Source organism: Nannobrachium achirus (genome assembly GCF_963921795.1).
Source record: "Nannobrachium achirus genome assembly, chromosome: 21".
NCBI classification, from domain to species: domain Eukaryota; kingdom Metazoa; phylum Chordata; class Actinopteri; order Myctophiformes; family Myctophidae; genus Nannobrachium; species Nannobrachium achirus.
The window spans coordinates 44,500,217-44,514,930 of NC_137828.1; the positions used below are offsets into that span (position 1 = coordinate 44,500,217).

Genomic DNA, 14,714 nt, shown 5'->3' on the forward strand with positions numbered 1-14,714 from the left:
TTTGAAAACTTGAAACGAGACATTCTACCTAATGAGTACTTTTTTCTTTTGGTACTTTAAGTACAATACTTTTGTACTGTATTTTGAATTCTCGACTTTTACTTGTAACAGAGCATTTCTATAAAACGTGTGAGTACTTTTTCCACCACTGGCCATGATCCTTTCCTCTGTCCACAGGCTGTATGCTACAGCATCAAAACACTTCAATAAAATACAGAAAAGATTATGTGAAAAAAGCAGAAAATCAAACCTGGTCCGATAAAACATGACATGAAATTTCGGAGGCAAAGTGAATAAGTATTATTCTTTTCTTTTTCTTTTTTTCTGTGCGACGAATTTCAAATGTTTTCGGCCGAAGAATATGGACCACTGTGCAAGCTCCTAAGTCCAGGTTTGTATTTCAAAATGATATTATAGTGGTTGCAGACTTTCAGGGATTATACATCACTTATAATGATGACCAATTCATTTCATCAGGACTGTCACTTATAAGCAATGAACACGTGGTACAACAAGGATTGAGACAGACGTGGTCATTCTTCCATGAGGAACAGACGTCCAGCAGTGTCCTCTTTTCCACATCAGGAATGCAGTACCTCAGAGAGTGATCTGTACAATAACGTAATCCAATGTGCAAACAGCGAATGAGAATGTGCTGCTCCATGGGCGCAAGTAGCTAGGAGGAGGCGAAGGTCAACTGTGCTGTCCACTCGGTGCAAAATAACGAGAGAGCGCAGAGAGAGAGAGAGAGAGAGAGAGAGAGAGAGAGAGAGAGAGAGAGAGAGAGAGAGAGAGAGAGAAAGAGAGAGAGAGAGAGAGAGAGAGGGAGAGAGAGAGAGAGAGAGAGAGAGAAAGAGAGAGAGAGAGGGAGAGATCTGGAGTTGTGCACATCAAGCCAGTTCTTGGAAATATAACAATACATCCTTTGCCAAACCACAAGCCAGGAGGAGAAGTGCCAGTCCATAGTTGAATGATGTTCTTGTACCTGTAAAGAGAAGGTGCAGACAGTTAAAAATACAAATACTTGTGTGTGTGTGTTTGGTTGTTTGCACATGCACACAACTTCAGAACCAGTAAGACTCCCTAATCGGGAGATAAGCGACCTATCTCCACAAATAGGGCAAAAATTTGTTTTTCCAAAATCTTCCTGATCCATGTTGATGACATGAGTGTAGACATGCTGTGTAGTGATTTTCGTGATTTTAGGGCAAAATCTGTAGGAGCAGTGTCCAAAAATGTGTTTTTAAAAATCGGCCTGAATGTGGCGCTATATGGGAGAGATTCATGTTGATGGGATGAGTGTAGACATACTGTGTAGCGATTTGCGTGATTTTAGGGCAAAAACTGTAGGAGCAGTGTCCAAAAATGTGTTGTAAAAATCGGCCTGAAGGTGGCGCTAGAAGAGGGCCATGTGAGAATTGAGGGGTGGGGTCTCCGCGTTGCCTTGGCGGACAAATAGGTACCGGCCCCGGCTCTCCCGGACGCTCCTAGCCCGAGTTACGGCATTTTATGTGAGCTGCAGTGGAGGGGGTCCTCCACTGGGGGCGCCACCACTTTTGCATCCGTTCTGGAGCACCAGGAGTGGGTGGTCCCCAGGAATTCCCCGTGAGCAGCCCCGTTGGGGTGGTCATTTGGTCATTTTTGCACATTTGGTCATTTTTTACACCTGGGGGTCCCCCAGGGACCTGGGGGTCCCTGAAGCTCCGGGGGTCCTTGGAGGTTGTAGTTTGGCAGGTAAGGAGTGTGTGTGCAAAATTTGGCATGGATGGGGGCAACGGTTGTGGAGATATGAGCAGGGCAAAAGTGTGACGTGTGACGTGTGACGGAGAGACAGACAGACAGACAGACAGCCGGTGGAGGTTTTGGTAGTAAATGCGACCATGCATGCACACACAGGTTTGTATCACATGTGATTACATGTGAGGACATCGACATTCATTTGAAGACAAATTATTTTTACGAATGTCCTATTTTAACAATAAGCCTAAAGCAGAAAAATAGTAGATCTCCAAGCTCTCAACACATCGCAAGCACGACTGTTCAAGTCGTGAACTTGTAGATCAGCTATTTCTTGGTGCACACATGCGCATGTGACGTGCAAAATGTCACTGGGTGGGGAATACAGCTCGATGAAGAATCCCTGCCCACAAATATTGTTCTTTGATTGATCATGAAATCAACCCATAATAACGGTTAACCCATGGGTACATTACAGTACCGTACTACAGTACAGTAGCCTGGAAAGACAAACTCCACGTCCACTGCAGGGTTTCACACACCATGTATATTAATTGGATTTACACACTGTTTTGACAATATCTGTATAATATTGTTCTTTCATTTCCTGATGATGTGGCGGACTGTCCCCATCTGATTAACGAGTCATGAATCTTGAGTCAGGTTTTTCATTAAAGGTCCGCTGTCAGCCCCGAAATTATAATAGTATGATACAGTAGGTCATGTGGTCTCTCTCCTGGATCTCTGTGCATCCTCAAACAGTCTGAAACTGTCTCAGTGTAATCTGCCCAACAACAGCTGACCAGTACAGTAAGTAGTCATACAGTCAGGCTATACAGACAATTAATGTGATTGCCTTATAATTGCGCATCCCCACAATGACATCATAAAAATATTAACTTGTTTTTTAAGATGATTCTTAAAGTGACAGTAACCCTTTAGGTGACAGGCCCCTTTTAACTAACTGAAGGTCCTCTCGTGCATTCATTTTCGTTACTGTATCTACACACCTTCTGTGAGATCAGGTTGAAAAACAAAGGGCCTTTGAATAAGTTGGAAAATGGAATTACACAAACAAAATATAAGGAGGTAATCACACCCTGACGGATGGTGAACTGATATGAATTCTGCTTTTCAGGGCACAAGTAGTCATGTGAGATAAACAGACTATTTGTCGAGACAACTGAGTCAACAAGGTGAAACCCTGGAGCCTCTCGAACCTCTAGCTCCCCTCTGATTGGCCAGCTGGTGGGGCTGTCTCTGTGACAGACTTGCTTGCCACCCTGCTTGCCAACTGGCTCAGTGCCCGCTCGGCTGTCCAAGCAATGACATGGCTGCGTGTCAGCGACAAGCTGAATAACTAACTGTCTGGCTGGATGACATCCTGGCTGGCTGTTTGACTCCAGGGAAGGGAACATGTGATGATGATGACACAGAGGAACCTCTTGAGACTTGCAAGGCCCTATCCCACTGTCTCTGTATGAAAAATACCTACTGTAAAAATGTCTTTTAAATCCTTATGGTTTTCTGAATAAATGTATTTCTTTATCTGCGGTGCTCAAAGTTTTTATTTTTATTTTTATGTCTTGCTAATAATTCAGCCTACACCTTTTCGGTCCAAGTACTGTTCTTTTTGTTTTCTTTTTTTTTTTCTTTTTTAATGTTTTTAATGTCCACTTAAGACCGAAATAAAAACCATTCATTCATTCATTCATTCATATTTCAATAATTCTGCTATATACTGTAGACAATATAGGCCTATTGATGACATCTTTGTGATTATGGATTGCCGTCTGGAGGAATTGACATAGTTTCATAATTATTTAAATTCCTTTAATGGCCACCTTAAGTTCACATTGGAATGTAATAGGGAGCGCATTATAAGCTTCCTTGATGTACACGTTTACAAAAGGGACAATACTATTCAAACTGATTTGTTCCTCCTAGAAGTGATAGTTTTCACACACACACCGCCATTGGTTAAAGGTCTGCCAGTCAGCCAATTCCACCTGGTTGGTGGGATCTACAGTGAGGATGGTTCACATAAAAAAAAGAGATTTCTCAGCAGAGGTTATAAAAAAGTAATTGCCTGTGTCCCAAAAACAAAACAAAAAATAACAACCCTCCTATGTGCTGAAACCAAGTACTCTCCACTTGGCTCACATTTTAGAGATGCCATTCAAAAACACTGGCATATTATCCAACTCAAGGTTGAAAACATCTGTTCAAGTAAAATCGGGTTTGGGAACTGTGCGTGTTTCCAATTTCCTAGGTTGTACCAGATGGAGAAGAATGTGGCAGTTGTGTGCAATGTACATACACAAAAAGCAAGGTAGTCATCCTCACACCGGTTGGGATATGTGATGCTTTATTACATGTAGTGCCACGCATGTGGTGTATCCAATCCGTTGTCCCTGTGAGTTGGCAACTTGGCATACAGTTTGTTGGCAAGACATCCCAGCTCTGCACACCAGGATTGGCGAACATAGGAGTAGTATCTAGGCCTAAGAACTGGGGATGAATACAATCCTGTTCCTGCTCATTAAAAAAAGGCTGGTCATAAGTTTCATAACATAATAAAACACAAATGCTCAATAATTTGTGTTATGTTGGTGTGGAGAAGCTCCTGCTCCCATCCACCTGCAGTGGGTTTTAGGGCGAGTCCTCTGGTATTCGTAACAGTGCCTCAGTCGCATTTCTCTTAAGACATAATTAATTTCAACTAATTTTAAAAGGACTTAGGAGTTGTTCTAAATTGTTGATTGATTGATCGACTGATTGATTGATTGATTGATTGATTGATTGATTGATTGATTGATTGATTGAATACTTTATTAGCAGTTCACATTGGAATAGTACAGGACAGACGGACAGTATATTTCAGATGCAAGGTCTACAGGATTAAAGACCTTAAGAAAGCGCAACGGCTTGTTTACACTGGGGTCTTTTTGTACTCAATTCCCGAAAACATTAAATGACAGACAAATAAACACAGTACTATGCAGGAAAAAACACAATCAGAAAAACAGATAATAATTAATATTTACAGTAAAAGGATCAGGTGGAGGTAAGGATAGGCTTAATGTAATTATATGTTGTTGTTTTTTGGTCTTTTACTTGGTAAATGGTTATGCAATCATGGCACAGTCCATATCTGTTTTTATTTGTGCATGTCTGAGTTGGTGGTAGTGGTGGTAACCAGTGGTGTAAAGTAACTGAGTACCGGTACAGTTACTTAAGTACTGTACTTACAGAAGTAGAATGCTGAGGTATTTGTACTTTACTTGAGTATGTCAAATTTCCAATAGTTTACTTCTACTCAACTACATCTCGGATCCAACTATTGCATACTCCACTGAATTCTTGTAACACTTAAAACAGAGTATTTATATATTGCAGTAGTGATACTTTTACTTAAGTAAAATATGTGATGTGTACTTTTTCCACCACTGGTAGCGGTGGTAACCGCAGCTGACACAGCAGTACTGCAGAGCAGCAGTGAACCGCTCCCCCCTCGTTGTTTACCAATGCAGAGGTGAAAGGAAAAAAAAGAAAAACACCTTAATTTCGAGCAAGCCTGTTGTGCTCATTTTTGTTCATCAGCCTCAAACTCCATGCTCTCTCTCTGTGACAATGGAACTCCTATCGACCCTCTCGGACGCTTTGGGAACTAGCTGAGGTTAGCCGCGGCGGAGGCATTTATCAGTGTCAAGGCGGGCCGTGCAGAGCGCTAGCTGCGACACAGTTGTCAGCATAATTTGGCTGCCTCATAATCTATTCTGCAGCCGTGGGGATTAAACAACTTTTTGTCTCTATTCAGCAGCAAGTAATATCTCTCTGGCCCTAGCCGTCTTTGGCTTTGGGGTGCACAGGGCTATCTGCCGTGCACAAACAGCTTTGTGCACTTCTGAATCCTGACTGACCTCTAGGGAAATGATTGGCAGGTGTGCACAGGGAGAAGTGGTGCTGTGTTCATTAGAAAAAGGGAAAAAAGAAGGGAAAAAAATAACTCTTGGACTTATTTCTTGTACACTGCCTTTATTATCTCTGCCAGTCTGGAACGTCCGGGGAATGGGATTGTGTTTTCGCCCTTGTCCTTGAGTCTGTCTGTGAGCAGCTAATATATCTCCAAGCTCAAAACGTGTTGAGCGCTGCTGCAACGCGTTGTGAGCTTGGAGATTGGCTACTTTCAATATTTTCAGCTCCTGCCTCTCTAACATACTCTGCATGTCTCTAGTTATATGACACCAACCATCAGGAGCTTACCTGAGCTTGGGTTGTGTCGAGCCGTCTTAGAGGACGTGTGGGAGGTGGAGGTGGACTCCACCCTCTGGTCAGAGCTCATGCTGTCCTGTCCATAGGAGGACTTCCTGGGCTTCTTGTCGGTCAGGTGGAGCGGGGAGCTCTTCTTGGCTTCTGCTGGCCGGCGAGGCCTGGCCGTGGCGTTGACCTTCAGCCAGGCCTGGGCCTTGTACTCGGCAATCTCTCCGTAGTTGGCGCGAGTCACCCGGCACTCGTACAGGCCCTCGTCGCTCTTGCCAACGCCGGAGAGATGCAGCTTGTGGGAGATGTTGTTGCCTTGCACCTTTACGGTCTGACGGTTTAGAGATGGGAAGCAAAACAAACAACATCAATGAGAAATGTTTAATGACTGGTGCACCGCTGGCAGTTCAGACACACAGAAGAATCCAGAGTCAATTAAAAGGTCTCATGACATGTAGTTTTGAGTATTAACTGAAAAATCCACTCCAGTGAGCTATGGCAGGGTTTTTTCTCTCTGTGTTTTAAGGCTTTTTCAGTTGCAATGAAAATAATAATAATAATCACTGTTGAGGGATTTTGCATGTCAATCATGGCCTCTGCTCCGCCCCGACTGGGGGAGAAAGAGAGGGGAGGGGCCACGAGGAGAGGGGGTTGACTGTGACAAAGTCCATCAAAGTCCAGGGACCAATCATTTCACCTTTCTGTGCCTAATTATTCTGAAAACCCCAGAGCACAGAAAAATCCACTGAATATTCAAAGTTCAGGTTTTTGGGGTGTAATTGAGTTCAGGGAACCTAAAAAAGAAAAAAGAGATGACATGAGACCTTTGAACTCTTGCAGGGAATGTTGATTATCATGTGAATTGTCTCAAGTTTAACTACCTACATAAGCTATGTACCGGTAGCTACCTACAGTACATACCTTATGCACAGGGACGTGCTGGGCCCCTGATTCAGCCCGGGAAAAAGAGTTGTAGAGGCCCTCATTGCACGCTATAGAGAGAGATCTCTCATGACAAGTGACAAGCCAGTGGGCCAATTACATGAGTTATATTTCGTCATTGTCGGGTGGAAACCTTGTATGTCCAAAACTATTTTAAAAATTATTTAAACTAGTGAAAACAGCAGATCTACAAGCGCGGTGTGAGGCGTTGTGTGCTTGTAGATCTGCTATTTTCACTACTTTTGTGCGACGGCCTTGTGTGATGAAGCAGGGCTTTGCTTTGCGAAAAAATGTACAAATTTGAAACTTGGAGATACAAGGTTTCTGCCCGATAGTGACGATTTACTTTGTTGGCCGCCCAGCCCCCAAAATGGAAAGAAGGCCGACATTCCATTTTGATTTTTTCCCTAATGGCCGGCCTGGATCGTCCAGGAATGAACCGGCCGTTCGGGAGTTGTCCCGCTTTTCCCAATGGCCAGCACGTCCCTGCTTATGCATGGTTTGCTTTTGTTTCTTTTGAACATTAAAGATTAAACATTGTGCCAGGTGAAAATATTCTGCTTATATTATTTAAAATTATTTGTGAAAAAAATCAAAAAGGTAATTAGACTACTTGTGTTAGGTCAGGGTTTTTAACATGAACAAAGAGAATGAGGAGCACTCATGTCTTGACTTTTGAAAAAGGAAACCAGCACTCACTTTTGAAAATATTCTTCTTGTTCACAATATTCTTCTTGTTCACAATGCATTGTGAACTTGTAGATCGGCTATTTTCAAAAGGCCAAAATGTATGGCTGAAGTGGGTAATAAATGTTTTGTAATAATAATCAAAATCTACACAGTAACTAGTCAAGTGTTCAAATAAATCTAGTGGATGCAAATAAACAAGAAGAATATTTTATTTAGTTTTTCCTTTAAAATTTATATCCCACAACCTTTGTAACCCCATTTCTTCTCTTTTTTTTTCACCCGGTGTCAATCGTCTATAATGTAATCCTCGGCGCTACACTCCCTCTGCCAACCTGGTTAGAGCAACGGACTGAACTCATGCTTTCTTCTATGCATGAGGAGTCCAAACAGTTCCTTTCCCCTCCATCAGGCCCCCGGCTGGCCAGGGGAGGCAGTATAGAGACCAGTATTACAGCATTTTTTTTTTTTTGCATTTTTTTCTATAGGAGACATGGGGAGAACATGCAAACTCCACAAAGAAAGGCCCTTTTGCCAACCCCACCTAGGCTATAGGCAGCGCTACTGACTGCACCACCGTGCCCCCAAGAAGAATATTTTCTAAGTGAGTGCTGGTTTCCTTTTTCAAAAGTTCAGGGTTATAACTTATAACATACAGTAGGTTTAGGATTAAAGGAGTAGTTCAGACCAAAACACATATATTGTGTACACAGAATCCCCAAAAAAAAAAATACTAACTTTGAAGCTAAAGAAATAACCGCACTAGCGGGAGGACAATCCACCGTGTTAGTTATGAGAGGGCTCGCGATATCTAGCAACAGGGGCAGCCGAAATCTAGCAACAGGGGCAGCTATGAAAAAAATAGACTAAAGCAGGTATGAAGGGGTATGATAAAAGGCAGATTTAACCATATATGTGTTTTGGTCTGAACTACTCCTTTAAGGTTAACCCTAACCCTGCTTATGGGCCTAACTTACACTTATTTTTGTCCCCTCATCGTAAGGATCTGGCTCTTCTATCATTTCCATCTGAGAATATGGGGAGAGAGAGAGAGAGAGAGAGAGAGAGAGAGAGAGAGAGAGAGAGAGAGAGAGAGAGAGAGGGAGGGAGGGAGGGAGGGGAGGGGAGGTTTAGAAACATTGCAGTAGTATGGTACAGCTTTCAAAGAACGACATTTTAGGACAGCAGACATTCAAGTACCCCTTACCATCATCAATCACATGCGTTCTAAATACTCAACCCTCTCAAAATAGACAATTCAGGGTTTTCACTCTGTTATTGTCTGATTCCGCAAGAGCTAGAGACTGCATATTAGATTCAGCAGCCACTTGAAGAGAACAGGTTGAAACTGGAGTGTGCTCTGACAGAACTGATAAATGCTTGAAACACACACACACACACACACACACACACACACACACACACACACACACACACACACACACACACACACACACACACACACACACACACACCACGCCGATGGCATACTTTTGGCACGGCCACAAACACTCAAGATACAGCCTTCGTCATGGACTGGACATTGATTTTTAGAAGGTCTAATTTATTTAGCCCACCACTTGGCAGGTCAAATGGATGCTTGCCCATGAAAACTAAATTAAAAGGTCTGCTGAATAGAGAACTAAAGCGAAGCATGGGGCCGTGAAGCAGAATAGGCTTCTTTCAGTGGCCTGCTTGTGCGATGATAACCACCTACAGGGAAGATAAACGCTCAATGGCTGCACAGGAGGCCCCGGAGAAAGAAAGGAGATACAAGACAACCACTTGTGAACAGCAGCCACAGTGCAGCAGAGCATCCTGTCGACTCATTACCTCAGAGAGACCTGGACCAACACCGGAGGGCATTCAGCGGGAAGGAGATTAATGAGCACATTTTCAGTTTTTTTCCCTGTCTGTCTGTGTGGGTACGAACCCCTTACGTCTTCATTTTATTTCATAATAGGACCTGCCTTCCTCTAGTGCTGTGTTTTTTTCCAACCAGTGGTCCTGGTACCACCAGTGGTCCTTGAGGAGGTTCCAGGTGGTCCCCAGCTAAATGATTGGAAGAGTTGATAACCAAATGGACCTTATAGATCTTAGAATACCGTACTTTACCAAATTGTAGCCCGGGCATTTAATTCGCAAAATCGATTTGAATCCCAGGCGGCTCAAATCGATTTACGCCAATATTTGTGTCCATTTGAATGGCGGGCGATACACAATACGGTGTCAGACTCCCGTTGGGTATTTGGTGCCCGGCGGCTATTTGCCCCCCAACTCCTTTCGGGTCCATTTGGTTTCATTTTACAATCCCAAGAGTATTGTAACACTAGCATTTCTCTATACACAATTACAGTATGTAGAAGAATTGATATTTTGATCATCGTTTGCCTGTTATCTCTCCTATCAATACAGCACGGTACCACATCAATACAGCACGGAATTGTGGACAAAATCTTATCCAACTACACATTTTCTGCTAAATCTCATCAAATGGTGGTCAATGGCTCAAATGTCAAATAAATAGATAATGGACCTTGACATGAAAAAGGTTGAAAACTAGTGCTCTATAAGTGTATTAATGTGTCATTAATTGTTCAACACCTACACAGATCACCCCAGTCATCAATGTTGGTGCGTGACGACTGCATAATTTTGGTCTTAACACACTGGTGTCTGCAGCCTTATCCTTACTATAAATCTACAAACCTCTGTCTATCCTTCTGTCTTCTGTTTTTTCTCGTCGGTACGTTCAGCAATTGATCTGAACTTGCACACCCTGACGATTTTCATGTCACCACAGGTGATTAGGAATTCAGGCAATGGGACCTTATTGTCGCCATGGTTACAGCTGTCACCATGGTTAATCCCCCCAAGCTATGGGATGAATGCACACGGCCAGATTCCAGACAGGCAAACTGCACACTGGCACTGTTAGATGAGCTTGTAGATCTGCAAATACGTGTCATTTTGGGGGTCCTTGACATGAAAAGGTTTGAGAGCCACACATGAGTTTAAAAAAAAAACTTTTAGAAGACATTTATAGAATCGGGTCAATATATTCAAAGACTTGCACACATTGTCATGATTCTTCAAAAATAGCAGATCTAAAAGCTCGCAGCTGTGCCGCAATAGTTAAAGCATAAAATAATGGTTAAACATCAACTTCCCATGGCTGTAAGTACTTCATGAGAACACAGTGAAATAATCTCAGCTCCGTCATGTGTTACTTTGCTTGGATAAAATGCCCAATGTAATATTTGGCAGATGCACAAATCATATTAGCTTGTACTTCATGCAGATCATTGCAATCACTTGTTTACTGAAAAAAAGATTTATTCCCCAGTCATCTGAAAAATAATGATATTCTCTATGGTATCCGTCTGATTGGTTCTTGTTCTTCATCTTTTCATCATTTCACTGAGATGTATTTAAGGCAAGCTCTGTGCACTGTGCACTGCGTGACCACCATTCATTGGACGGTCAATGAAACTCTCCAATCAAACTGATTGTTGTGTGTTCCTGTGAGATTATGTATGCTCATTATTTTGCTCAGTGAAGGGAAAGAAAGAAAGAAAGAAAGAAAGAAAGAAAGAAAGAAAGAAAGAAAGAAAGAAAGAAAGAAAGAAAGAAGAAACAAATGTTTAACAAATACTATGTAGCAACTCACACTAGGGCATTCACGAAATGGTGATTTTTAGTATTCGAATTATTCAACTTCACAGTATTCGAATAGTCGAATATTCGACAGGACTGGCCAAACTGTCAAATATTAAGTAAGCAAGAGGCAAACATTGTGAAAATAGCCGATCTACATTGTGAGCATGTAGATCTGCTGTTTTCATAATATTTATCTGCGGAACCGAGTCACATTAAATGCCTACAATTCCAAGTGCTTGTCAGGGTGGGGGTCCCCAGTTCAAATATGTTTATTTTGGGGGTCACGGCCTAAGGTTTGAGAACCCCTGGTATTAACAAATTCATTCACCAGGGACATTGACAACTCATTCTTATGACTTCCTATCTAGCCAATCTTTATAAACTATATCTTTTTTAAAGAGAAAACAATAAAAAATAAATAAAGATAAGCGAATATTCGACTTTGGTGAACAACGTCGAATAGTGACTTTGATATTCGAATATTCTAATATTTGGTGAATGCCCTAACTCACACCATTATCACATATCAGTCTGGTTTTAGTGTCAAACACAGTGAATGACCTCATCTCTGATAGCAAAGACTGGATGACCAAGATGTCTTTTTAAGGCTAACCTACACAGACATTCTCTAAGTAGGTCCCAATTAAGGCTTTAAGGCACCCAAGGCTTTAAGGCACCCACTTTCTCTTTGCTATCCTCCCGGTCAGTAAAACTCTGTGAACTATGTCACAAACTTGAGTCTATTTTTGGATGCTGAGCTTTAGAAGCACACCTCTAACATCTCCAAAACGTGCATTTAATCATTGAATATATCTAGTTATGCTTAGCTGAGAAAGATGGCTTGTGCTTCAAGTAGACTAATGCAATTCTCTATTGCTGGACTGTCAAAGCAGGTGTTTAAACACCAGCTTGTTACCCAAAAGTATTTTATCTTCTCTTCACTATAGCTCCCAGTGAAGCAAATAATCAATTACAAGTGCTATTATTCATTTATTTTGATCTATGAACAGCGAACAGCTTAGCTCCTTCTTTTGACACATGCTCACTGAATATGCACCAACCAGATATATACATTCTAAATATTATGGTACCTTTGGTCATTAAAGTTATTATAAATTATGTTTTGTTCAGGTACAGAAATACATTCGTAGAGGTCATACAGTAAGTTGCAGGCTACCCACTGGCTTCTGTGATCCTCCAACTGTCACCCAGCTCAGGCTGGAATGAGTTTCTATAATGTAGTATGGAGTGTGTCGTGTGTGAGTATGTGTTTGCACATTATGGGTGTGTTTGTGTGTGCACGTGTGTGCGCGTGTGTGTGTGTGTGTGTGTGTGTGTGTGTGTGTGTGTGTGTGTGTGTGTGTGTGTGTGTGTGTGTGTGTGCGTGTGCGTGTGTGTGTGTGTGCGCGTGCATGCGTGCGTGCGTGCACATAACCCGCATTGGCGCTCCCATAGAGCGTGAGTAATCTAGTCTATATAGTTACAATATATAACACAGAAAGCCTTTGATATTTATCGTACAAAAAAGTATTATGGAGCTTACGTTGGATAAAAATGTATTTTTATAGCGCTCTTCCCCTAAATGGTTCTTTCAGCTTTATAGTCACTCTGAAAACCATGAGAGGATGTTATTTTATCAGTGCTGTGTCATTAATCATCCAGTACTGTACAAATGCAATCAGGGTAATTGTTACATAATGAATTTCCAATATCAATTCACTATCCCAACATTTATTATGGGACATATATTAGACATTTATAGACTACTTGGAGGTTTGCCTTGGTGCGTGCGGCCGGCAATGTTATCCGCCAATAAAAAAAAATGTTGCACTTCTCACTTGAAGAAACTAAAATTACATACAAAGGTATTAAAAGAGGTGGTGCCATGGTTTTGTACTTTTTGTTTTCTATGTGTCTACGGACTTAGCATTACTCAAATAGACCCCCAGGTGTGGTTATAATATGGACATACTGTATTGTCTTCCCTGTGTATTGTTGGTTACTTCCTGAAAGCTTCTGAGTCAAAAGGCCCAGTTGAAATACACCGATATAATGACATCATAATATCATCCCCTCCCCATTTTACCATCCAACAACACTGTGGGTGTGGCTAACTTCAGCTGGGTCACCCACCTGACAATCAGGCATACTTAATGAGCAGGTGGGTGTGGCCACATAAAAACATAATTTTAAGTGTAAGTAAAATCATAATACCTGAGTAAAATAGTAATAGTAATCATAATACCTGATGATTATGTTGTATGGGATAAAAAACACCGCACCCCGTCTTAAAGCTTTTGTGCAAGAAAAGAGTAATTTGTTTTTCTCTCAAAGTATCAAGTTTCAACCAGAGTGACTTTCTTTTTAATCTGCAAACATACTTCTGAATGTTCCCCCATGGGTAAAGGTTTGGCATTTCTGACAGTTAGGCAAAAGTTTCCATTGACACTCTGAAACAAGTTCCCCCTTACTTTCCCACTTATATATTTCATATATTTCATGTTTACCGCATGAGCACCTTCCGAGCTAAGAGGCAGAGCCTGCTCGCTCGGGACTATCTCAATTTCAATCTCTTGTCGCTGTTTATTGCAAAGTCCAGGGTGCCCTGCCCTGTCACACTGCCATCCTTCATGCAATCCTCAAATGCAGGTCTTGTAAAATTTGTCCCACATTTATTGACCATAAATCAACAGGGATTTGCTCTGGCTCTCCCCACACACTAAATTAATCTTACATGAAGGCTGGAGTATAAAACTATCCACTCATGTTGTTCTAATTGTCTTTCACTGGGAAACAATCTATGACCTTTGATGATGCATGCAAAGGCTGTGTAGAGTTTGGTATTAATACTGCCTGAGTGCTGAGAACACATTAATGGTAAGATTAGACGTCAAGAGTCTGTGGTTTACCTGGCAAGATGTTTCATAAATACTGCACCAGTACTAGGGGTGTGCTGATAGGGGTGGGTACCTCACGATACGATATCTATCACGATATTAGGCCCTCGATAACCTCGATAATCACAATATTCGATATATTGCGATATCCAATATATTGAAAGAAATGTCATCAACGATATATCACAATATCTCATATCTGTAACTGTAAATAAAAAAAAATGGAATTGTACATTTATTCCATAGTCTTACAAGATTATTGGACAAAACAATTGGCCAATAAGTAGATGAATCTTGCCTCCTCAAACAGTAAACAAATACTGACTGCAACTTTGGCCTTTCATGACTCAAATGCTGAATAAATTATAGATCTTGATATTAAAAAGGTTGAAAACCACTGGTGTACATCATCAAATGAAGATGAACAGGCATGAGCTTGCCCCCTTTTTTTCCTATTCTTTTTTTTACCCATGGTGTCATAGAGATGACAGTAATGAAACACCTTCTTTGAAGTTTTCCCCCATAAAA

At 41.6% G+C, this 14,714-nt stretch overlaps 1 protein-coding gene across 1 annotated transcript in view; it reads right to left on the minus strand.

The window, feature by feature from the left end:
- Positions 1-890: 890 nt before the first annotated feature.
- Positions 891-14,714, minus strand: part of LOC308306752 (V-set and transmembrane domain-containing protein 2A-like) — a gene marked incomplete at both ends in the record, with an annotated part of 58,420 nt that continues 44,596 nt past the window's right edge. The window contains 3 exons of the mRNA XM_080751797.1: positions 891-985; positions 6,004-6,331; positions 8,607-8,657. Of these exons, the coding sequence (XP_080607923.1) occupies positions 891-985; positions 6,004-6,331; positions 8,607-8,657 (474 nt within the window). The remainder of the gene's footprint in view (positions 986-6,003; positions 6,332-8,606; positions 8,658-14,714) is intronic.